The 24,837-nt window shown below is 44.0% G+C and overlaps 1 protein-coding gene and 2 non-coding genes across 3 annotated transcripts; all 3 read left to right on the top strand.

Annotated features, from left to right (window-relative positions):
• The first annotated feature begins 390 nt into the window (after positions 1–390).
• LOC117059497 lies at positions 391–451 on the top strand. Its single transcript, XR_004427917.1, has one exon. It is a non-coding gene; the product is annotated as a U7 small nuclear RNA (small nuclear RNA).
• An 853-nt stretch (positions 452–1,304) lies between these two features.
• TRNAC-GCA lies at positions 1,305–1,376 on the top strand. The gene has a single exon. It is a non-coding gene; the product is annotated as a tRNA-Cys (tRNA).
• A 2,395-nt stretch (positions 1,377–3,771) lies between these two features.
• LOC117059060 (parathyroid hormone/parathyroid hormone-related peptide receptor-like) lies at positions 3,772–24,701 on the top strand. Its single transcript, XM_033170545.1, has 13 exons — positions 3,772–3,887; positions 12,875–12,980; positions 13,825–13,935; positions 15,262–15,386; positions 16,555–16,649; positions 17,647–17,836; positions 18,637–18,790; positions 20,327–20,387; positions 21,583–21,649; positions 22,506–22,600; positions 22,981–23,122; positions 23,212–23,253; positions 23,788–24,701. The coding sequence occupies exons 1-13, from the start codon at positions 3,810–3,812 to the stop codon at positions 24,163–24,165; spliced, it is 1,644 nt and encodes a 547-aa protein (XP_033026436.1). The 5' UTR covers positions 3,772–3,809; the 3' UTR covers positions 24,166–24,701.
• The last annotated feature ends 136 nt before the right edge of the window (positions 24,702–24,837 follow it).

Here is a 24,837-nt window from a genome sequence, read left to right as displayed (position 1 = left end):
TCCAAACTGGGAAAGAAAAGAGCCCTGCAACTTTAAGAGCCGCCCCTTCCTTCCCTTTTCCGTTTTGAAGTTTCCGCATTCTTTCTTTCTTCCTTTCGTTTTAAGCCCCAACTTCTGGGATTCCTCACTGGCAGCAGGGAGGGAGGCGTAGACTCGCTGTGACCAATGGCAAGCCACCTATTTAGCATATGAGCAATAAGAGGTTCAAAGCCTCATTTTTGAAGGGTAAATAAATAAATCCCGACTAAAAAGGTTGCATTTTAAAACAAAAAAATAATGCATCGCGTTTTACTGCCCCAAATGAGACAGAACACGCGCTGGATTTTTGCTCACTGTTACCTGCAAGTGCATTGAGCTGTTTGTGGGCTGACGTCGCGAGCGGTACTTTTTCAGTGATTTCAGCTCTTTTTGTATTTGTCTAGCAGGTTTTCTGCAGTAGCGGAGAACCGTCCCGGTGTTGTACAATGATAGATAATTGAAAATAGATATGATCGCGATGCTGGTGTGCGTATAAAACTTTGGAGAAATTATTGATTAGATTCCGTATTATGATTAACTTTTATTTTCATGCATGGTTGCTTCCCCTTTTGCGCTTTTACCTCTAATGTCTGCATATAATTTAGATATATTACTTTTTTATATATAAAAACCGTGTAAAGCGCATTTTGAGAAACGGTTATTCGTTCTGAAAATAAAAATTCATTGCGGATTGATTTTGCGGCTCTCCCATTTGAAAACCCTGCTGCAGGCGGTATATCTTTAAAATGCCTATTTTTTAAAAAAGCTAAATTTTACACATTTTCCTAGAATTATAGAATTGGAAGGGGATCCCGCGGGTCATCTAGTCCAGCCCCCACTTTAAAAAAAGGCAAAATGAAAGAAAGCTCAAGATGCTTTGCACTAATACCAGCAGAGGATGTCTTGCTTTGCTTTGGAATACTGCAGGCATGGCCAAACTGTTTTGGGACTACAATTCCCATCATCCCTGACCACTGGTCCTGTTAGCTAGGGATGATGGGAGTTGTAGTCCAAAAAACAGGTGGAGGGCCAAGTTTGGCCATGCCTGGAATACAGTACTGTATAGAAAACTGGCTTGCCTGAACCTGTTTTTCTTGCTCTCTTTAACCAGCCCAGTACTTAAGTCCGATCATCTGTTGCTGCCGGCAGCTTTTTCGTTCACCGCATTGGTTAAGAAGGTCTTCCTTCTCCAATTACATTATTCCGGCTGGAAGATCCCGCCTCCGCCCAGGGATTGCGCCATCGCAGCCACAAATGACGGTTTGTTAACCGTGGAAACCAGCAGAGGGGGTATAGCTCAGTGGTAGAGCATTTGACTGCAGATCAAGAGGTCCCTGGTTCAAATCCGGGTGCCCCCTCAACTACTTTTTCTTTCTTTCTGTTTTTAAACACCACCATCAGACTTACGGCATAACTGGTTTTAATAAAATGTTCTGCAAAATTAATTAAAAAGGGAACGATGCTTTTTTCTTTTAGCAAACAATATGGTACGTATATGCTCCTGGCTTTAACGGCAAAGACTTTTGCAACAGCACCAGAGTTTTAACATTTGTCTCGTGTGGATGACAAGAAGATATGCTGCGCACTGGCTACTCTGCACTTTATATAGGCTGTGTATAAAATAGTAATTCCAGGTCGTAGTCATGTGATTTTTTTTTACATCCTGGGGGTGTACGCCAACTGTTAGGGTGCTGGAATCTGTTATTCTGTAGGTATTGCTCTTTTTTTGTGAGCATGTTTAAAGTGTGTGCGTTTTGGGTTCAAAAAAATGCACGAATAATCAGAGAGAGGGCTGTTTGATTTCAAAGCGGAGATTGAATGGATCGATTCGGATGTCAAGTCAAAGGCTGCAAGATATTTGGGGAGTTTTAAAGGTGCAATTCTAGCGGCCGGCCAGAGGAGGCGCTAGTTCCCCTTAGGACGGGAGTGGGGGAGATTTGGAGCAAATAAACAAGCAGGAATAATAATAAAAAATATGAGGATGAGGATGAGGATGATGATGATAACCTCTATAAGCGGACCAAAACTGCACTTTATGAGGGGGGACCCTGTAGTTGCATCTGCAAAGACTTTAAAAACTCAGGGCCAAACTAATATAAAGGCGTCAGTGCAATGTATGTATTTTATGTGATTAGCTAAATCGCAGTGGCGCTTTCATAAGCCATAGTTCCGAAATTATCTCACCACCATCCAAGTTGGTACTTGCCCTGGGAGGAGTGAAAATCAGCTTTATTAGATAAAACTGAGGGCCCCTCTTGACTGACATTTTATAGCCGGTGTATTCTGCCACAAGTTCCTGATACCATTAATAGTGCATTTGTGGTGGATTCCGCCCTCCCGCTTTTTTGGGGGGTGTTTTGGTACTTTCCCCAATCCCCACTTTATTTCAAATTTCCTGCTGGATTGTTATTTTAAATCCATAATAAAGCCTTGATTTAAAAAAATTTAAAAAAAATAATGTCCAGGGCTTTTGTTTTTCAATTAAATAGCCCTGGCAAAATGTGCCTTCTGACATCCTGAGTGGAACGTAGTTTTCACAATATTATTTGCATTGCAAGAATTATATTTACAGCTTGATTGTAATAAAAACTCAAAGCAGTTTATTTTCCCTGGCATCCTAACCAACCCCTAACCAGTTTCCTTTCGGATCTCCATCACTCACTTTCTGCAGGACTACAGAGATGCAGGAAAGGGAACTCGACACAATATTCAGGATATCACCCTGACTAGAAGACAAAGAGTTCTAGGTGAAGAGCAGAGGACATGAACTGAGGTGGAACTAAGAACCAGAGATTATAGTTGTAGGGAACAGGTTGATTAGCTCTATGCCACAAATGGGAATAATATATATAAACTTCCCATAGTCTGGCATCAGATCTATAAGAGGCTGGGCAATCCAACACTTGCTGCATACCTACTGCGCATGTAAAGACTTCCCCTAAAGAATACCGGGAACCATAGTTTACCCCCAACAGAGCTACAACTCGCAGCACCATTAAGAAGCAAAGGTTCCCAGGGTTCTTTGGGCAAAGACACTTGCTTTAAACGTATAATGCACAGGCATAGAATGTTATAACCCTTGTCAAGAGAGCAGGTGTGACGATGGACTTATCACGATTGCGCAGTTATGTCTAATGTCTTCATATTTAATTTCTTAACAGGTTAGAAGAGCCTTGCGCTTTTAGAAGATTAGCCGTGAGACTTTGACTGTGGAATGAATGAGTGTGTGTGTGTGTGTGTGTGTGTGTTTTGGCTTTGGAAGTCAAAAGACTGAAGACCTAGAAAGTGAGGAAAAACACTATTGCAAATAAAAATGGAGAATATGGGAGGGTGGGAAATGTAGCACCTAGGAGTCAGCTAACAAAGCTCTGCCCTTCAGCTATGGAGGGGAGCAAGGAGTGGCAGGAGAAAAAAAAAACAGAACCTCCCCAAAGAGGCAGAGCACAGAGACAAAAGGACCAAGCGGCCAAGATGCTGAGCTGAACATCATTAAGCCTCAATCTCAGGAACCATCTAGCTAAATGAACGCCAGTTTCTGACGTCTTCGGTGAGTATTTGAGGTTATTTCTGCTGGCTGTTTTAAGTCCAGGGCTCTTGGAGGAAACTGGCCAGAAGGCTTTAGTCTGGGGATGGAGAGATTAGCTCGGCTATACCATATTTGCCAGCATATATGCGTCTTCACTTTGGATATATGAGCTTTGAATGATTTCTTCTTAGGGGAAGGACTTGACGCAGGCAAATCAAAACTTTCTCCTGCTTTGGATGTGGCATCTATGTTCTGAGGAGGAGCCATGGAGGAGTCGGTCCACATCTGGAGCTTCACGGCAGCTGCGCTTTGTTTTTCCCTTCTGAATTTGGTCTGTGCTTTGGTAAGTCCATTCCAGCTTGTCTTCCTTGATCACAGCTCATACCTTTTTTTTAAGTTACAGGTGGGTAGCCGTGTTGGTCTGCCATAGTCAAAACAAAATCGAAAATTCTTTCTAGTAGCACCTTAGAGACCAACTGAGTTTGTTCCTGGTATGAGCTTTCGTGTGCATGCACACTTCTTCAGATACACTGGACTTCTGTTTCAGTGTATCTGAAGAAGTGTGCATGCACACGAAAGCTCATACCAGGAACAAACTCAGTTGGTCTCTAAGGTGCTACTAGAAAGAATTTTCTTTTTTTTAAGGGAAGTCACAAAATGATACAGGGCTTGCCTTGCATGCAGGCAGGTGCCTCGTTTAAACCCTGGCATCTCTAGGTAGGGCTGGAGGAGATTCCCTGTCTGAAACCCTGCCCCAGTTACAGGTAGGTAGCCATGGTGGTCTGCCATAGTCAAAACAATTTTTTTTAAAAAAAAAAAATCCTTCCAGTAGCACCTTAGAGACCAATTAATTTTGTTCTTGGTATGAGCTTTCGTGTGAAGAAGTGTGCACGAAAGCTCATACCAAGAACAAACTTAGTTGGTCTCCAAGGTGCTACTGGAAGGATTTTTTTTATTTTTTATTTTGTTTTGAAACCCTGCCTGTCAGTGTTGACACTATGGAGCTACATGGACCCCATGATTTGACACAGAGCCCTTCCAGGTGGGTGTTTTATTGCATGAGTATCATTGTTGACACAATAACAGTGCACTCGTGGCGGATTTATTCTGCTTTAGTTTGTTTTGCGGCGATTCCCCTATGCTACCCACACGATCACTGCCTGGAGGGGATATAGCACAATGAAAGTAGGGCAACAGCAAAACAGAACAGTTGCGGTGTGAAAAGTTACAGGATTTCAGTAGGAAGCTACAAGGTAGGTACTGACCGGAAGTGAAGCAGTGTGGCCACCCCAAAACTTTTGCAGGTGCCAACAGCATTGAAAGAGGGGCCACCCGGGTGGCATAATCACAAATATACATGAATGCATGACATAAAGAACATCTGAAGGGAGAGAGCTTCCTGTGTTCCTCCTCTCATGGCCTTATGGCAAACATTTGGCCCAATGGCTAGGAACTTTGGCTGCAACCCTCCCCTCCCAGCAGCTAAAATGTGGCGACTTCTGTTCCCCCAGACTCAGACAGGAAGAGTTAATTAACGAGGTCTTTTGGTGTGGCAAAGTGGTGTCACATTAAGACCAGGTTCTAATCATTGCTCAGTTCTGCTCTCTCTCTACGAAATCAGAACGACTTACAAATATATATGCGAGAAAGGAAGTTGGAGGGGAACAGAGATGCAGTGAGGCTGTGCGCTCACCATGCATTAAAGCACATGCCCCGAGAATCTTGGGAACTGTAGTTTACCATTAGCAGAGCTATACTTCCCATAACCTTTAACAAACTACACTTCCGTGTGTGTGTAAAGTGCTTTAAATTCATTGTGTGTATTCAGGCTTCGTAAGGGTCCAGATTTAATAATATTTATATGATGATGTATATTAGTTCTAACCAGTGCTTTTCCCCCCCCCCCGGGGGGGTATGCAGGGGTACGCATACCCCTAAACATTTTGTGAATCTTTGTACTTTTGTCCATTTGCTGTATTTATTTTTCCCCAGTTGAACTATAAAATGGTGTTTTTCTTGAGTCAAAATGAGAGTACCCCTAATTTTTTTATATAGAAAAAAAGCACTGATTCTAACTGTTAATTTAATTTAATGTTATTTAGGTGATGGTGTATGTTACTTTTAAATGTTGTAAGCCATCCCTGTTGCATTTGGGGAGGTGGGCTCCTGCGCATTCTGCTGAGTGCGGTCTGGGCTTCTGCCCCAAATTTCCACCCTGATGGCAACAGAGAGGTATCATCTGCAGGCTATGCTGACAGACTTGAACACAAAGCAAACTATGTTTGGTTACACCAGTTCCCAACCAGATTCCATGTTTCTGGTCTGCAGAGCTGTTGCTTGCTAACTTTAGCACGGTGCTGTCAAAAGCTGAACGAGACAAAAGACGTCTTGTTCTTGGCTGGGTAGGCTGCAATGTGTGGCACTGCAGCCCAAGTCAGAGAAGACGAATGACAGCTTGTTAACAGGGTGACGGGTGTAACAGGATGGTGAAGGAATCCTCAAGGCCTGCACAAAAAATATTTCAGAGGTTCAAAGGGGATCTCTCTTTCAACATTATGAAGCAATGCAGACCTCTTCAATATGCCTTCTTCCCGCCCAGCTTTTCCAGGCAGCACAATCATACCACTCTGCAGCTGTTAGTTTTAACAATTCTGCGATGCTGCATCACCAATTATCACAGCCCTATCAACGCCCGCTCCCCAAATAACAAAACCAAACTCTAAGATTACAATTTCCCCCAAAATACCATATCCGTACCCTCCACACCTCCAGTAGAAGGCCGGACTTTAGAGACAAAAAGTCGACAGCCTTCTTGAAATGGGCTCTAGCTAAGACTTTGCAGAGCCTCCAAAGGGAATGAACGCCCAGACTGCACATCTCCCTTTGGTGCAAGACATCCTTCCTCAACTTGGTGCCCAGCTGTGCTGTCTGGGGCTGATGGGAGTTGTGGTCTGAAACATCTGGATTGGTGGGGGGAAAGGTTCAAGAAAGTTGCTTAAGGAATGCTGTGGATGGAAGGATGCTTCCTGTTGCTCTCATTCATTCTGGCAGAGCTGAGAAACAATGGCAGATTTGTGGACCAGTGCTGATATAGGTCCACAAGGACAATTATTAAATAGTAGGTGGACATAGCAGACAACACAGTGATTCTTCAAGCAGCTCTGTTTATTCTCAGGCTGGAACAGAACTGATCTGAAGGGCTCAGCAGCCTGCTTATATAGAACTCAGCTACAAAGCAACAGTAACAACTTTCTGTAGTTACCCAATCCCTGAACGTCACTTTCAATCCCTCATTTGCATGTGCAGACCTGAGTGAAAACTGCAGCAGCATGAACTATATACACACACCCCTAGTGGCCTAGGGTGAGAACTTCAATACATAACAACAATGATTTTGCCATCCGATGATAATGTCTTGCAAGATGGACACAAGACTTGAAGACGACAATGAGGACACCACAGACACACGAGAACGCTGGAAAGACCTGTTAGGATGAAAAGACAATTGTCAGTCAACAATTTGTAGGCATTGCATGGAGAGACCTGTCAGGAGTAAGCATGGACCAATGGCACCAACTGGATGGGAAACAGCCCTACTAGAAAAATTAACCAACAAGCTGAAACTGATATGGGGACAAATAGAAGAAGATGCCTTTACCCCGGTATGGCTCCCCTTTATCACATATACAGCCCAACAGGACAATAACAAAAATCCACCAACTGCATACAAATCAATATGGCTGACCTGATCCAAAACACCCACCCACACATGAAAACAAAGACCACCACAGCCAACCTGTTGTAATGTGGGGATCATGATTCAGCAAGTGAGTTCAGCTCTGACATAGCAGGCAGGAGACAGCTTCTTCGTGTAACACTCTTTATTCAGACAAACAAGACTGGGGAACTGAGGAGAGGGATGCTACATTTATAGGGACAGAAAGACTGGCTAGAAAGGATACATTTTGGAGGGAACAATCTCAAGCAATCACAAAGCTGCCTTTTGGTGGAAACCAATAAGACTGAGGATCCAAATGCAGCAACTTGAATGAACCAATAGTAGCTGTTCCTTCTGGAACAGGAAGGCAGTTACTTTCCCCTAATGTGAATACAGACAATAGTAATACAGATTATTATAACCCTTGAATCAATACACAACCACAAATGAACAACTACACCTTAGGCCAACCCCAACCTCTCACCATCAAAGGAACACAAGCAAACAAGAGAACCTGCACAAGCAACGCTGACACCGACCAAACCCTACATATATTAAGTAAAATAGAAACATCACCACCCGACCCCACCCCACATATCTTCCCCCCCGTCCATCTACTCCCCCCTTTTTCTTCCTAATGTCTCAACAAATAAAACTGATTTGTAAAAAAATTACATGGAAAAAATACGAGAGACATTGCACATACTTTTGTAAATCAAAAAAACCTTTAATAAAAAACACAATTAAACTAACAAGTTGTAGGCAACTTTCCACTGCTGTGACTCTTTTTTTAAATTAAACTGTTAATATTTAACTTGCTTTTTTTTGTAAATACCTTAAATAAAATGCCACTTTTTTGAGAAAAAAGGATGATTTAATATAAATGAGAGCTCAAAGAGGAAGATGTGACTTTAAAGAAGGCAGCTGTTTTATTCCCACCTTTCCATCATGCTTATGTTTTCTGTCCCAGTGCGATATTTTGATCAATTACAAGACGGTGAAAAGGCCGGGCCTCTTATTTTATGACACAGATTTTGATCAGTTGAGATGTGAAAAGCCCAGCATATATTCATTTACGGGTTTTTAAAAAATCGCTTTCTGATTCTAAAGGTTTGGATGCGCTGCCTTGATTCCGTCTCCTCTTTTAACACCTGGGGCTATAGCTGTTGCTCTCTCTCCCTGTGTTTGTAGCAGCTATGGAAATTTCATTCTTGATAAGGTCCTTATCGGCCTTCTCAAAATGCCCTGTGCAGATGAGTGATTTAATTGTGGCAGTCACATTTGGGCCTGCTTTCATTGTCTCTCGCCGCCCACCTTTTATGTTGCACGGCTTCTCCATTTCCTGACAATATTGCAAAGGAAATGAACCGGTCCGTGGCAAATATGAAACAATCTCATAGCCCCTTGTCACAGCTTTTAATACATCCATGTATCCCAGGAACATCCATTAAGGGTTTGCCGCTAATGGTCCAGCTCTCCTTTGACATTTCGTCTCACTTTCCTGTCCCATTGCATACCTGTTTCTTCCAACACATTTATCCCTGGGTTTTTTTTTTTACTTTTTAAAAAGTTTATTTGTTTATATTGTTCTAAGTTTATGGGACACCCAGACTCCCGTTCTAATTCTGGGGTGCAAGACAGTGAATTTAGCATGCTAAAATGTTTAAGTCATGTTTTAAAAAAAGAAAAAATAAGCCAGGAGGCTGGCTTCCTGATGAAGTACCGTAATCGCTTGAAGAGATGGACCATTAAGAGAGCAAAAAGACAGGGCGATGGCCTTTCCTGGAAGCCATCAACAAGGGACACACTCTCTGCCAGACGCAGAGGGGTGGCAACCCAGCCCTGGGCTCTGGGTAGTTAGCAAAAGACAATACAGAGCTAGAAGGGAGGAGAGTCAGAACTGCAGTAAGCAAGAGGAGAAACAGATGCATTTGGGGGAAGCAGTTTGCAAGCTGGAGAAAAAGGGGTCACAGCTCAACATGGGCTGACAGTTTGAATCCCACATGGCAGCCATGGGAAAGACGAGAGCCTCCTGGAGTGTGAAGCTGGGAGGCCCAACCCCCGCCATCCTAGGCTCAGGTTGTATATATGTGTAAATGGGACATGGGTGGCGCTGTGGTCTAAACCACTGAGCCTCTTGGGCTTGCCGATCGGGAGGTCAGCGGTTCGAATCCCCGCGACGGGGTGAGCTCCTGGTGCTCTGTTCCGGCTCCTGCCAACCTAGCAGTTCGAAAGCATGCCAGTGCAAGTAGATAAATAGGCACCGCTGCGGCGGGAAGGTAAACGGCATTTTCGTGCGCTCCAGCTTCTGTCACGGTGTCTCGTTGCACCAGAAGCAGTTTAGTCATGCTGGTCACATGACCTGGAAAGCTGCCTGTGGACGAATGCCAGCTCCCTTGGCCTGAAAGCGAGATGAGCGCTGCAACCCCATAGTCACCTTTGACTGGACTTAACCATCCAGGGGTCCTTGACCTTTTTTTAAATGTGTAGATAAGCCATATATCATAAAGACACCACAGTCTCCTCTGTGCCTTCCTGTCCAAAAGGAAACACAGACCCTGGAAAGCGAACCTGGCACTCATGGAATTTCAGATATTGGGGGAGCGTGTAACAATATTTTGCAAAAATTCATATACTGCTTGATTGTAGTAAACCCTGTAAAAGCAGTTTACAAAAAAATATATTTAAACTATCACTAAAAAGCAGCTAAGAATGATGAAAAAGCATTTAGAAACAATTAACAGTAAAAGAGTATTGTTGTTGTTGTTCAGTCGTTCAGTCGTGTCCGAGTCTTCGTGACCCCATGGACCAGAGCACGCCAGGCACGCCTATCCTTCACTGCCTCCCGCAGTTTGGCCAAACTCATGTTAGTAGCTTCGAGAATACTGTCCAACCATCTCATCCTTTGTCGTCCCCTTCTCCTTGTGCCCTCCATCTTTCCCAACATCAGGGTCTTTTCCAGGGAGTCTTCTCTTCTCATGAGGTGGCCAAAGTACTGGAGCCTCAACTTCAGGATCTGTCCTTCTAGTGAGCACTCAGGGCCGATTTCCTTGAGAATGGATAGGTTTGATCTTCTTGCAGTCCATGGGACTCTCAAGAGTCTCCTCCAGCACCATAATTCAAAAGCATCAATTCTTCGGCGATCAGCCTTCTTGATGGTCCAGCTCTCACTTCCGTACATTACTACTGGGAAAACCATAGCTTTAACTATACGGACCTTTGTTGGCAAGGTGATGTCTTTGCTTTTTAAGATGCTGTCTAGGTTTGTCATTGCCTTTCTCCCAAGAAGCAGGCGTCTTCTAATTTTGTGACTGCTGTCACCATCTGCAGTGATCATGGAACCCAAGAAAGTGAAATCTCTCACTGCCTCCATTTCTTCCCCTTCTATTTGCCAGGAGGTGATGGGACCAGTGGCCATGATCTTAGTTTTTTTGATGTTGAGCTTCAGACCATATTTTGCGCTTTCCTCTTTCACCCTCATTAAAAGGTTCTTCAATTCCTCCTCACTTTCTGCCATCAAGGTTGTATCATCAGCATATCTGAGGTTGTTGATATTTTTTCCGGCAATCTTAATTCCGGTTTGGGATTCATCCAGCCCAGCCTTTCGCATGATGAATTCTGCATATAAGTTAAATAAGCAGGGAGACAATATACAGCCTTGTCGTACTCCTTTCCCAATTTTGAACCAATCAGTTGTTCCATATCCAGTTCTAACTGTAGCTTCTTGTCCCACATAGAGATTTCTCAGGAGACGGATGAGGTGATCAGGCACTCCCATTTCTTTAAGAACTTTCCATAGTTTGCTGTGGTCGACACAGTCAAATGCTTTTGCGTAGTCAATGAAGCAGAAGTAGATGTTTTTCTGGAACTCTCTAGCTTTCTCCATAATCCAGCGCATGTTTGCAATTTGGTCTCTGGTTCCTCTGCCCCTTCGAAATCCAGCTTGCACTTCTGGGAGTTCTCGGTCCACGTACTGCTTAAGCCTGCCTTGTAGAATTTTAAGCATAACCTTGCTAGCGTGTGAAATGAGTGCAATTGTGCGGTAGTTAGAGCATTCTTTGGCACTGCCCTTCTTTGGGATTGGGATGTAAACTGATCTTCTCCAATCCTCTGGCCACTGCTGAGTTTTCCAAACTTGTTGGCATATTGAGTGTAGCACCTTAACAGCATCATCTTTTAGGATTTTAAATAGTTCAGCTGGAATATCATCACTTCCACTGGCCTTGTTGTTAGCAAGGCTTTCTAAGGCCCATTTGACTTCACTCTCCAGGATGTCTGGCTCAAGGTCAGCAACCACACTACCTGGGGTGTATGAGACCTCTATATCTTTCTGGTATAGTTCCTCTGTGTATTCTTGCCACCTCTTCTTGATGTCTTCTGCTTCTGTTAGGTCCTTTCCACTTTTGTCCTTAATTGTGGTAATCTTTGTACGAAATGTTCCTTTCATATCTCCAATTTTCTTGAACAGATCTCTGGTTTTTCCCATTCTGTTATTTTCCTCTATTTCTTTGCATTGTTCGTTTAGAAAGGCCCTCTTGTCTCTCCTTGCTATTCTTTGGAAATCTGCATTCAATTTCCTGTATCTTTCACTATCTCCCTCGCATTTTGCTTGCCTTCTCTCCCCCGCTATTTTTAAGGCCTCATTGGACAGCCACTTTGCTTTCTTGCATTTCTTTTTCATTGGGATGGTTTTCGTTGCTGCCTCCTGTATAATGTTACGAGCCTCCATCCACAGTTCTTCAGGCACTCTATCCACCAAATCTAAGTCCTTAAACCTGTTTTTCACTTCAACTGTGTATTCATAAGGAATTTGATTTAGATTGTATCTTACTGGCCCAGTGGTTTTTCCTACTTTCTTCAGTTTAAGCTGGAATTTTGCTATAAGAAGCTATAATGGATCACTGCCTTGTTGTGGCGAAGGGGCTTGAATTACTCAGGGAAGCTATGAGCTATGCCGTGCAGGGCCACCCAAGATGGACAGGTCATAGTGGAGAGTTTGGACCAAACGTGATCCACCTGGAGGAGGAACTGGCAACCCACTCCAGTATCCCTGCCAAGAAAACTCCATGGACAAAAGAGTATTAATTAAGAGTAATTATTGTAAGAGAAAATAATAATTTATTTACATATTTTATCCTTCAAAATGCGCCTTTCTCCAAATTTTGCACACCCAATATAAAAATGCATATATTAGTGGAAATAATGTACAAAACTATATTTGTTGCTGTTGTTGTTTAGTTGTTTAGTCGTTTAGTCATGTCCGACTCTTTGGAAATCCCTTGCAGAAATGCATATATTAGACCAAATAGTATACAAAAATGCATATATATATTCAGATAAATCTGCAGAAAAATGCACATAGATTTTTTTTAAAAGAATAACATTGGAAAGGGGGTAAGCTGGATTTAAGACAAGTAAGAATAGGAAACTAAGAGAAACCAATAATGTCAGATTTGGTCATCCCTAGCCCCAGCCAAGTCAATGGGAAAGGCTTTGCTGCCACATTCCTGTCTCTGATGTTGCCTGGTGCTGGAGGGTCCAAACGGCACGTGGTCCCAGGTGAGCCAATGGACCTCACAGCCTCATCTCTCCCTTCTTCATTTGTTTGGCAGGTGGACACCGATGATGTTCTAACCAAAGAAGAACAGATTTACTTGCTGAATGAAGCTAAAGAAAAATGTCACCAGCAGATAAATACCCAGAAGGAAACAGTCCAAGGTACCTGCTTTTTTCTGCATTTCTAACTTTTGGTCATGGGGCCCCAAGTGCATAAGAACATTTTTAAAAAGTGGTTGAGTCATATTATTGACATTGGACATCAATGGAAAGCATGGCACTTGTTAAATGTTGCCTCCTAAAGGAGGAAGAAAGTTGGACTGGATCACTGGGGATGCCTGTTGTTGTTTTTAATTACTCCTTATCATGCCAGTTACAGGTAGGTAGCCGTGTTGGTCTGCCATAGTCAAAACAAAATAAAATAAAAAAGTTCCTTCCAGTAGCACCTTAGAGACCAACTAAGTTTGTTCTTGGTATGAGCTTTTGTGTGCATGCTACTATACCACACTACACTGAAATGTTTACGTGCTTCTGCTGCCGCCAGCGCTGAGGGCCTTCTGGCGGTTCCCTCCTTGTGAGAGGTGAGGTTACAGGGAACCAGGCAGAGGGCCTTTTCGGTAGTGGTGCCTGCCCTGTGGAACCCCCTCCCGTCAGATGCCAAGGAAATAAACAACTATCTGACTTTTAGAAGACATCTGAAGGCAGCCCTGTTTAGGGAAGTTTTTAATGTTTGATGTTTTATTGTGTTTTTAATATTCTGTTGGAAGCCACCCAGAGTGGCTGGGGAAACCCAGCCAGATGGGCAGAGTATAAATAATAATAATTTATTAATAATAATAATAATAATATTATTCGATTGCGCTAGAGTCTTCCTGCCATGCTTGCCATCCTCTCCTGCCACACCCTTTGAGAACCACTGACTTAACCCAGGGATGAAGGTTGCTCTCCTCTGCCCCCCTCAACACTGTCATGCAAAGTTGTGATTAATGTGCCATTTCCTTGTCAGATGGCAACTGTTTGCCTGAGTGGGATGGGATTATTTGCTGGCCTGAAAGCCTCCCCAACAAAAAGGTGGCCGTCCTATGCCCTGACTACGTCTATGACTTCAACCATCATGGTATGTACGTTTTTCTCGGCCTTCACAGAAAGCTTCAGGTCTTTTGGTTGTTTAGGGCTGAAGCAGATGCTAAAATGCGTCTTTGCCATTTAACACACTGGTTGTGTGTGTGTGTGTGTGTTTTAATGCAAACATAACCAGCTTTTTGGCAGGGAGGGTGTCTCTTAAGGACTGTGATTGCAGGAAGGGTGGAGGAGCATTTAATACTGAGGAAAATCCCTCCTCAGAAAGTGTTGTTTGCTTTTGGAGAAAATCTTCTCACCCCCCCCCCTCCCATTGGTGCCAGTGAACAATCCCCTCTCCCAGCAAATACCATCTTTCCTCAGGACCTCAGCAGGGGAGCAAAAGGTTATATTCCCCCTCCATACCTGCTGCAATCTTGATAATAATCAGCCCATTTGCAGCTGTTGTTATTTGCATTATTTAAAAGCAACAACACCCTTGCACATCAGGTCAAGTTGCGCCCATTGCAGCAGGAGGTTGGTAAACAGGCCAGATCCTTCTTAAGAAGGAAATAATAACAAATTAACTGGTTCTAGGAGATGATGTTTTAGAGTGTGTGGAGGTTTGTCTTGCTTGTTGAGAAGTCAGGGTGACGGTTTCTTCTTAAAAAATAAAATAAAAAGATACCTTGCAAGCGAGTCATTGCTCGGAGGCCTTGCACTCTTCTTCTTCTCACTCATAGCCAAGTAAGATTGTCTTCCATAAACACGGTTTTAATAATGAGTCCATAAGTGACTGTGGAGGCCTATTCTGGATTCACACTTCCTTCCACAGTGGGAACATAGGTTTCCAGGCGTGAGTTGATCACGGTGAGGGTTTGCCAAGTGTGCCTTCCTCTTAGTACATTTCTCCCTTTCGTCCTGAGTTTGAGCATCTTCAAAGCCCACAACACTTTTGGCAAAGGCTCTTTTCCAACTGGAGCGCTCGCAGGCCAGTGTTTCCCAGTTGTCGGTGTTTATACTACATTTTTAAAGATTTGCCTTGAGCGAGTCTTTAAACCTCTTTTGTTGACCACCAGCATTACACTTTCCATTTTTAAGTTCAGAATAGAGCAGTGCACTCTACACTTGCTCAGAAGCACTATTTTTTCTTTTGTTTAATTCAGAATAATTTCTAAACCACATAATCATAAAATTGTAGAGTTGGAAGGGACCCCGAGGGTCATCTAGTTCAATTCTCTGCAATGCAAATAAACAAAAGCCCCTAAGTGGTTTATTGCCTCTGGCCTTTTAAAAAATGTGCAACTATTGAGCCTTGCTGCCATCTTCCCCTTCACATGTTCCACTCCATCTCATTGGACGCTCTGCCTGTCCTTTATTTCAGGTCACGCCTACAGGCGCTGTGATGTTCATGGGAACTGGGAATTGGTGCCCAACATGAACAAGACTTGGGCCAATTACACAGAATGCGCCATATTCTTTGCCCCGGAACGGCAGAATCAAGAAAAGGTTTAATTCCTAAGCAGGGGAAAACGGGTATTGGGAGGACACAGAGGCTTGTGGAATTGGCTACCACAGGACAGGGAAGGGAAGGGAGGAATCTATTGAGATTGGAAGTTCTCATAAAAATTGTGACATAAAGCAGGGGTTATGAACCTGTGGCCCTGCAGGTGTTGAACTCCCATTATACCTCACCGATAGCTACGCTGGTTGGCGATGATGGGAGTTGAGGTCCAACCAATTGTGATTCCTGCATTGCAGTGGGGGTTGAACTAGATGGGATCCTTTGGGATCCTTTCCAGCTCTACAACTCTGTGATTTTAACATCCGGACGGCCACAGGTTCTCCATCCTTTCCATAAAGGCTGAGGACTGAAGCGCATATGGAAAGCACACTGCAGAAGGAAACGGGGATATTTGGCCTGGGGCAGGTGTGTGTGTGTGTGGAAACGGACCGAGGGAAGATAAGCTGATCGTTTCCAAAGATTTAAAAATAACCTCCCAAAAGGTGTTAGGGGTGGGATGCAATTGCTGACCCCATTTGCTATTTCATTTGATAATTATAACATTTCAGATGTGTAATTATCTACCGCAAGCAGAGGGGTAGCATACCAATCGACAAAGCAAATCAGTGTTGCTCACCATAATTGTTGTCAATGTAATGAAACAAATATTAGAGACAGAAAGAGAGAGAGAGAGAGAGAGAGAGAGAGAGAGAGAGAGAGAGAGAGAGAGAGAGAGAGAATGAGAGAGAGAGAGAGTGGTCAGACTGTTGTTTGGTTCCTAAGCCATCAAAGGTTCAGACTAGCACTTTGAAACTTATTGGGAGCCAGCAAAGTAGCTGCCCGATGCCCAGTCCTTCTTTGCAATCTAGCCACAAACCCAGGGGCAAGTTGCAGTTTTTGAACTGTCTTCAACGGCAGCCCCATGCAAATTTGCCGCTGCTTCAAGAGCAATTCAACAAGGTACCAGCAAGTGGCGGGCATAATTAGGTAGCAGAATTGTTTTCTTCAGAAAGTCGCGCAAAATTTTTTGCGACAGCTGGAGGATATTCTATTATTCTATTTTGGAAAAAGGAAAAAGGGATTTAGATGGGGGTTCTTGACGTGACGTAGCAAGTTGTGACAATGGCTGTGCAGTCGCTCTGTGCTGAGATGCCTCTCTTTTCCCCCACGCAGGAAGTGTTTGACCGGCTGCGCATCATCTACACCGTTGGCTACTCCATCTCCCTCGCCTCCCTTGTGGTCGCCATGTGCATCCTTTGCTACTTCAAGTAAGGAGGACAGCTCTTACTGATTCATTGCCCCCACCCCACCCCCTGAACTCTAACCATGGCCTTATTCTACTAATGTTGACCAGCAAAACTAAGAGCGAAACTATATTGGGTTGGTTTCCTGTGTGTCGTGGGGTAGACTTTGCTTACAGAACCGCAGGTAAGTACAGGTGGTGGAAACATAGTTCTGTTCTCCCAAGGCACATTAATAATAATAATAATAATAATAATAATAATAATAATAATAATAATAATAATAATGGCTTTTTTCTGGGGGGAGGCAGGGGTACCCATACCACTAAACACTTTGTGAATCTTTGTACTTTTGTGTACTGTATTTATTTCCCCCGATTTGAACTATAAAATGGTGGTTTTCTTGAGTCAAAATGAGAGTAGCTCTATATATATATATATATATATATATATATATATATATATATATATATATATGAAAAAAGCACTGATGAGGATGATGATGATGATTAATTGATATACCACCCTTCATCATAAGATCTCAGGGCGGTCACAGAATAAAATACAAGATAAAAACACAAGTAAAAACAGCAAAACAATAACCTTCCCTTCCTACAGACACATTTAAAAGGCTGTAGAATATTAAGCCGCCAAAAACCTGATTGAAGAGGAATGTTTTTGCCTGGCGCCTTCCCAATAGCTGCTCATTCTTTTTGCTATCTCATGCTTTCCCCCCCCTCCTGGCAGTGTCGTTTAGTGGTTAGAGTTCCAGACTAAGAATGGGGAGAGACCCAGGTTCAAAACCCTGCTCAGCCATAGATTGGTGTGTGTGTGTGTGTGTGTGTGTGTGTGTGATTGGGGGGCCAATCACACACACTTTTTCTCAGCCTAGCCTACCTCACAAAGTCATTGCTGGGATAAAAGGATGGTGTGGAAAATACGCAGGGTACCTTGGAAGAGCGGGCAGGACAAAACATAACATATAAATAAATTGAAACTTTGCACTTATTAATGTGTGTTTAAGGCGGCTCCACTGCACTCGAAATTACATCCACCTCCATCTCTTTGCCTCTTTCGTCTGCCGAGCTCTGAGCATCTTCGTGAAGGATCTAGTGCTGTACTCGACCTTGCGACTCGAGGGGCTGCAAAAAACACAGGACAGTGACTGGGATGCTGAGGATCTGAGCCTCGCCTTGGGATCCAGGACCCAGCTAGTAAGTCCCTAGTGTTTAGGTTTTGCTTCCCATTTCTCGGTGTCTATTGAGAAGTGCGATGTTTGCCTTGGCTTAAAATCTTCCTGGAAATTTTAGGGAACAAGGATATTGATTTCAGAACAGCCAGCTCAATATGGTTTCCTAATCAAAAAATAATAATTTAAAAAACCTGGCATTTTTAATTGATCAGCATTCCTGTTCTGAAAGAAAGAAAGAAAAAATGAGATGGTGATCTCTGGGACTTGAATGCTGTTAATCTGCCCGTTCCTCCTAGTTAAGCAGCAGGAACAACAACTATTAACCAAAAAACCCTGCAAAAGGTTTGAGTGTGACCAGTGGGGGTTGTCCAAAACTTGGTCCTAAGAAGAATAAAGACATGATACCCTTTTATCAATGGATTGACAATATGACAAAGACTCGCAACTTATGAACGGGCTGCTTACAGGCGCAGACATTGTTTGGATAACTACAGTAACATTTGGAATGAGTTTATACAGAATGTTGCAGGCTATTAATTAATTATTGGGATAATAACACTGTATCAATTTATATAAGAATGTATGGGAGTATCTTATATTGCATTTTTGTATATGGGTTTTCCTTTCTTCCATAAAATCACCTTCTTTTTTTCTTTCCTTCACTTTTCCTTCCATTTTTTTTCTGTATTGCTTTCTTTCTTTACAATTGAAATTATTTCAATAAAACACACACACACACACACACACACACACACACACACTTTTTATTGGTCCTAACAACCACCACCACCAAAAAGGATGTTTGCTTCTCCGTTCTTTCAGGCAGGCTGCAAAGTAGCTGTGACCATCTTCCTCTATTTCTTGGCTACAAACCACTACTGGATCTTGGTGGAAGGTCTCTATCTCCACAGCTTGATCTTCATGGCTTTCCTCTCAAACAAAAGCTACTTGTGGGCTCTTACACTCATCGGGTGGGGTAAGCACAGTCCGGTTGAGTCTCTCATCTCCTGCTCTGACTATGAACCTACACAGGGAAGCTCAAACACTTTGTGGAGACACAAGAGGCTGCTCCTGTATTCATTCCCCAGAGTGGCTGGGGAAACCCAGCCAGATGGGCGGGGTATAAATAATAACTTATTGTAAATTATTATTATTCGAAAGGTCTCTCTCACCTCCTGTAACCACAACTCTCTTTGACTGTGCTTTTCCCTCCCCACCACCCGTCATGTGGCACAGAGGACGCAGGTGGCGCTGTGGTCTAAACCACTGAGCCTCTTGGACTTGCCGATCAGAAGGTTGGCAGTTTGAATCCCTGCGACAGGGTGAGCTCCCGTTGCTCTGTCCCAGCTCCTGCAAACCTAGCAGTTCAAAAGCACGCCAGTGCAAGTAGATAAATAGGTACCTATACGGTGGGAAGGTAAACGGCGTTTCCGTGTGCTCTGGTTTCCGTCACGGTGTCCCGTTGTGCCGGAAGCGGTTTAGTCATGCTGGCTACATGACCCAGAAAGCTGTCTGTGGACAAACGTCGGCTCCCTTGGCCTGAAAGCGAGATGAGCACCGCAATCCCATAGTTGCCTTTTGACTGGACTTAACCGTCCAGGGGTCCACAGAGGATGAGGAACGGTGGCCCAATGGATAGGGCCCCTGCACCATTCATAGTTGTGTAGAAGTGGGAACTTGTATGGCACATACAAAGTCAGTGAATACTAGAGTAGCAAGCATGGAGCCCTCCTGATGTTGTTGAACTCCAGTTCCCATCAATCTTGTCAGCCAGCAAGGCCACTGTTCAGGGATGACATCACAAGACTGGTTTGATGCAGAGGAATGGTTGGAGAATCTAGCTTGGGAAGAAGGGAAGAAGGCTCAGAGCCAGGGGAGTGGTGGTGGGAAGATGATGGGTAGTCACAGGGAGAATACTGGGGGGAGGAGGTGTCGGAAGCTGAAGAGGTCACCGGATTTAATGAGTGGGGAGAATCTGTGGCAGAGAGAAGTCCAGAAGCTGAGGCAGGAGACAAGGGAGGCCAAGAAATGGAGATGGGTCTAGCTGGTGAAGAGGCAGTGGTGCCCTCCCCTCCTGCTGCAACAAGCTCCTCTTCCTCGGTCTCTCAGACCCAGGAGAGGCATGAAGAGGGTGGAGGAGAGGTTAGCTTCAGCAGGCACAGTCTCAGATTGCTGGGGTGGGGGAACCCTGGAGAGGGGATTTGGGTAGCTGTGGGGAGGCGGGGACCTTCAGTCTCAAGACCTGCCAGAGAGGAGTTGCTGTGCTCATTAGGCCTGATACTCCTGTTTTTGCTCATGAAGAGTTAACTTCAACTTGCTCAGTGTGATTTACTGCTGGCTGGCTCCCGTCTTGATGATGGGAGTTGTGGTCCAACAACATCAGCACAAGGTACTATGTAGCCGCCTCCTGGTGTATACTATTGGCCTCACATTTTCTCCTACTGTCATTTTAAGAGCTCACTGGAAACCCAGATCTCTTTCTGCTTGCTTTTGTTTTTCTTTTTCCTTTGAGGGGTACCTGCTGTCATTGTGTCTGTTTGGGCCAGCGTCAGAGCATCCCTGGCTGATACACAGTATGTACTTTCTGCTTCTCTTAAAACACTATTTAGGGAGATTGGGCAGGATGAGTTAGTGAGGAGAGGTTAAATTAATTGCTTTAGCCAATACCTTATAGGAACAGATTTTAAGATCCAATTTGTTTTTTGTATTTTGTTATGTGTGGACCTGATATGGAGAGCTGTCCCCCCCCCCGGGTTAAAGAATATAATCTCCCCCTCCCTAAAAAAAAACAACTCTACCCATATACCTGGTCCATTTTTTTTATACAGGCACTAGCAAAATCTGTGCTATAGTTCATAGATGTCCAAGTTTCGCAACAACAAAACAAATTGTAGTAACACAAACCTCATGTCCAACTTCGGAACCCCATAGTCTAGTGTATGTAATTCAGGCCGGTGGTCTTACAGGGGTAATGCCTGAATCTGAACCCCTCTAGTTTGAATCTTACTTCTGCCACGGGTTCATTAGGTGCAATTTGGTAAGCCACTCTCTTGGCCTCAAATATCAAACTGCCATAATGGGACAAGCATATTTTACCTACCTTGCAGCCTTGGTGAGATAACGATCACAGTATTTACCGGTTTAAAGTGTCATTATAAATGATTTGTATTTCTTAAGGCTGAAAGAAGCCAAAATGTCCTGAAGCTTAGAAACTTGAAAGTTGACCGATTCCTATTCTCTTCAGTAGCATAAGCTATGTGTTATGCCATTTTTTTGGGAGGGGGGACTCAGGTGGCGCTGTGGGTTAAACCACAGAGTCTAGGGCTTGCCAATCAGAAGGTCAGCAGTTCGAATCCCTGTGAGCTCCCGTTGCTCAGTCCCTGCTCCTGCCAACCTAGCAGTTTGAAAGTACGTCAGAGTAGATAAATAGGTACCGCTCCGGCGGGAAGGTGAACGGCGTTTCCATGCGTTGCTCTGGTTCGCCAGAAGCAGCTTTGTCATGCTGGCCACATGACCTGGAAGCTGTAGGCCGGCTCCCTCGGCCAATAAAGCAAGATGAGCGCCACAACCCCAGTCGTCCACAACTGGACCTAATGGTCTGGGGTACCTTTACCTTTATGCGATGTTTTTAATGCTGTGAACCACTCCGGGACCTTAGGGTGAAGGACAGGTAATGAAAAAAATGAATAATCATGCAAAAAGGACTTGAGGCTCAAAGGTGTCGGGCGAGAGCCCCTTTTGTGCTTAACTTTGGCCTCTCTTCATCAGGTGCTGGGACCTCAGCGCTGGAAACATGAAATGGATCTACCAAGTTCCTATCTTAGCAGCAGTTGTGGTAAGATAAGAAGGGCACAAAAAGAGTAAGAGACCACCACCTTGCTGAAGCTAAGCAGGCCAGTGGGACTGGTCGGTGGCTGGATAGGTGACCACCTGGGAACCATGTTCCCTGCCATGGGCTCCGTGTTGGAAGGATTTGGGGAAAAAAATGCAAATTAGGGTGGGCTGGGAAGGAAGCAGTCAAGGTGTCCTTTGGGCCAGTTGGCGAACCACTTTGTAACTGATGAAAATCGGTTGGGAAAAAATAAATGAGAATGTCTTCTCCCATATAAATCCTGCGCTTGAGTTTTAAGATCAGCCGACATGGTCTTGCAAAGGGTAGCATCTTTTGTGGATGGTAGTTTAGCATCCATTATAAGCAGAGTATTTTCAGTTGCTGCCTTTGTGTTATGGAATGCCTGCCCCCCAGAAATATCACTTAGTCCCTCCTCTTTTCAAAGGCGGGGGACGATGACCCCATTCTTATTACACTGGTATTCTGCAAATTGTGTCCTCAATAGCTGAGGCAGTGGTTCAGCAGCTGAGGATTGAGTTTGAATTGGTTTTGTTTGGCTTGTTTATTACTGATTGTATTGGTTTGCATTTTTTTTTTTATTGATCGATGATCATTGCCGTGTGATTTTATTGAGTTGTGTTCAATTAACTTTTATCCAGAGTTAGACCCATTAGAATTAATGACCACGTGCCACTTAGGACCATTAATTTCAGCAGGTCTACTCTGAGTCAAAGTAGGTTGGCTACAACCCGTATGGCCAACAGCAGAAAGGCATTCTCTATAACACAGCAAATAAAAGGGAATTAAAGAATGGCATTTCACTGGCATGGAATATGAAGTGTCTTTTTATTGCCGGCAGGTGAACTTTTTCCTCTTCCTCAACATTGTGAGAGTCCTTGCATCGAAGCTGTGGGAGACAAATGCAGGGAAATTAGATCCCCGCCAGCAGTACAGGTATGTAGCTTGGAGCAGTTGAAACAGACCTCCCAGTGTTAGCACTGCAATGAATAAATACTTCCTTACTGAAATATGTCCCCCTCTATTAATGCTCTAATTTCTCATTGCCTAGAATACTGAAACTTCTTGCCTGCTGGATTTCTGTCCTGCTTTGTTTTCCTGTCTTCAGTTGACTTAGAAGCTGGTTCTTGCTGTTAATCAGATCATATATCTGTGTTATAATGGTGGTTTCCTCTTATGTGCCGTCTTCTTCAAGCTTCTACCCTTTTAAGGTCTCCAGCCATTGTTTCCTCCCTTATTCCCCATTACGGGCCCTTCAGCTCTCTTCCTGGACGATCTAAAGATGGAATGACCACACAAAATCCCTTTCCTTCCAGGAAGTTACTAAAATCCACCCTTGTTCTGATGCCCCTCTTTGGTGTTCATTACGTGGTGTTCATGGCTATTCCCTACACAGCTGTGTCCAGTGTCCTATGGCAAATACAGATGCACTACGAGATGCTCTTCAATTCTCTACAGGTGGGTCTTCATGGCGGGTGAAGTCTTTTGTGCTTGATCCATTCAGTCACAGCTATTTCCATCTATGGTTGTCTCTTTTCTATTGACAGGGTTTCTTTGTGGCTTTCATTTACTGCTTTTGCAATGGCGAGGTAAGGAACATTTCTTCCGAGGTGCATGAATATGTAGCTGAGATCCTCTCCTCATTGGGTGTGTTCTGCACCTGGAGCATGGGGAGGGGGTCAACCTCCTTCGCCAAGCCCAGTATTTCTTCTGCCTGGAGAATACGGTTGCGATTATTTCGTTTCCAAAATGGAAAATATTTCCCAACACCTATGCCCTTTGATATGGTAGCCTCCTGATCTTTTACGTACAGGGGGCATTGGAGTTACTCAATGAGTGGTCAGATACACAGCCTGGGCCTTAATGGAAGTAGGCACCCACCCCTCTTTCATAGAACAGTTCGGGAATGGGGGGTAGCATCCCACACATATGCTCTTAGCTGGTGCAAAACTGAAACCTTTTCATACTGAAGAAGAGACGTAAAGAAATTGGACACTAGCAGGGATGGGTAGTTAATAAGCCATTGTTCTGCTTTTACTAGCTGTCAAAGTACTGAGAATGAGGAGGTGGGTGATGTTTTTTTTCTAAGTTGCATTCCCTTGACAGTCTGCCTCTACCATCAGGTGCAAGCAGAAATTAAAAAAGACCGTTTCCGGAGAAACCTGGTACTGGACATAAAGCAGAAGACCCGAGCGGCCAGCGCAGGCGGGAGCTACTCCTACGGCGGGCTTGTGTCCCATGCCACCAACAGTGTCAGCTTGAGTATGGCCAGCTGGGGGGTGACTTCTGCAGCAGCTGTTGCCATGCCTCCTGGTGCCAAAAACTGGCTGATCCACCTTGCTCCCACTGCCACTGCCCCAGAGTACACCCCGGCTTCCTCCACTTTGGATAATTCTCCAAGTCAGGAGATGATGCAGAAGGTCCTTGAGAAGAACATCAGTGCTACAGCCTTGGAGGGGAAGCACTCCAGCTTGAAAAAAGAGCTGGAGACCATGCTATGAAAGGGAACGGAGAAAATGTAGTTATCTGCGGGACTAGGATCAGAGCAACTAGGCGAGTGAACTGTTTTAAGTTTCAATCTTGAGCCCAGGTACCACTGTAGCGATTAAGAAGTCTTCATTCTACTACGTACTTTAGTATGGAAAGAGGGTGCCAAGTATTTGCCATTTCAGATTGGTTTAAGCTTGGTTCTGGATGCCGAAGGGTACTGAGGGAGGTAGTGGTTAGGTAGATTGCATTGTTCTGGTTAGTTCAATCTGCAAAGCACATGACATGCCTTTTCAAAAATTCCAATCCTCCAGAATATATCCATCTCCCCACCTCACTTTCAACCTCCTCAGCAGCAATAAGCAAGGGAACCATTCCTATTCCCATTTTCTGCTGTGTTGTGTTTCATTTGTGTTAAAGTAAGGCTTTTGTTAGTTGATTGCAACCCCAATTTCAGTAAGTAGGCACTGAGTGTTAAGGGCAAAGGTGTTGTTGTTTTTAAGGCTATTTTGATGTAGTGCTAACATGAGAAATAAAATATTAAAGCTGGTGTTTCCTTCTAACAATGAGTAGTACTTTTTGCTTAGTCCAAATTCTCTCAATAGCTCTAAAAGGCATCACTATCAAGAATGACAAAGGCAAGTTTATTTACTCAACCAATTCCTGTAATTAGGTGATAGCCCTGA

Source organism: Lacerta agilis, chromosome 14 (genome assembly GCF_009819535.1).
Source record: "Lacerta agilis isolate rLacAgi1 chromosome 14, rLacAgi1.pri, whole genome shotgun sequence".
In the NCBI taxonomy this organism is placed as follows: domain Eukaryota; kingdom Metazoa; phylum Chordata; class Lepidosauria; order Squamata; family Lacertidae; genus Lacerta; species Lacerta agilis.
Note: the sequence above shows the minus strand (reverse complement) of the source record. Positions and strands in the feature narration are given on the sequence as shown.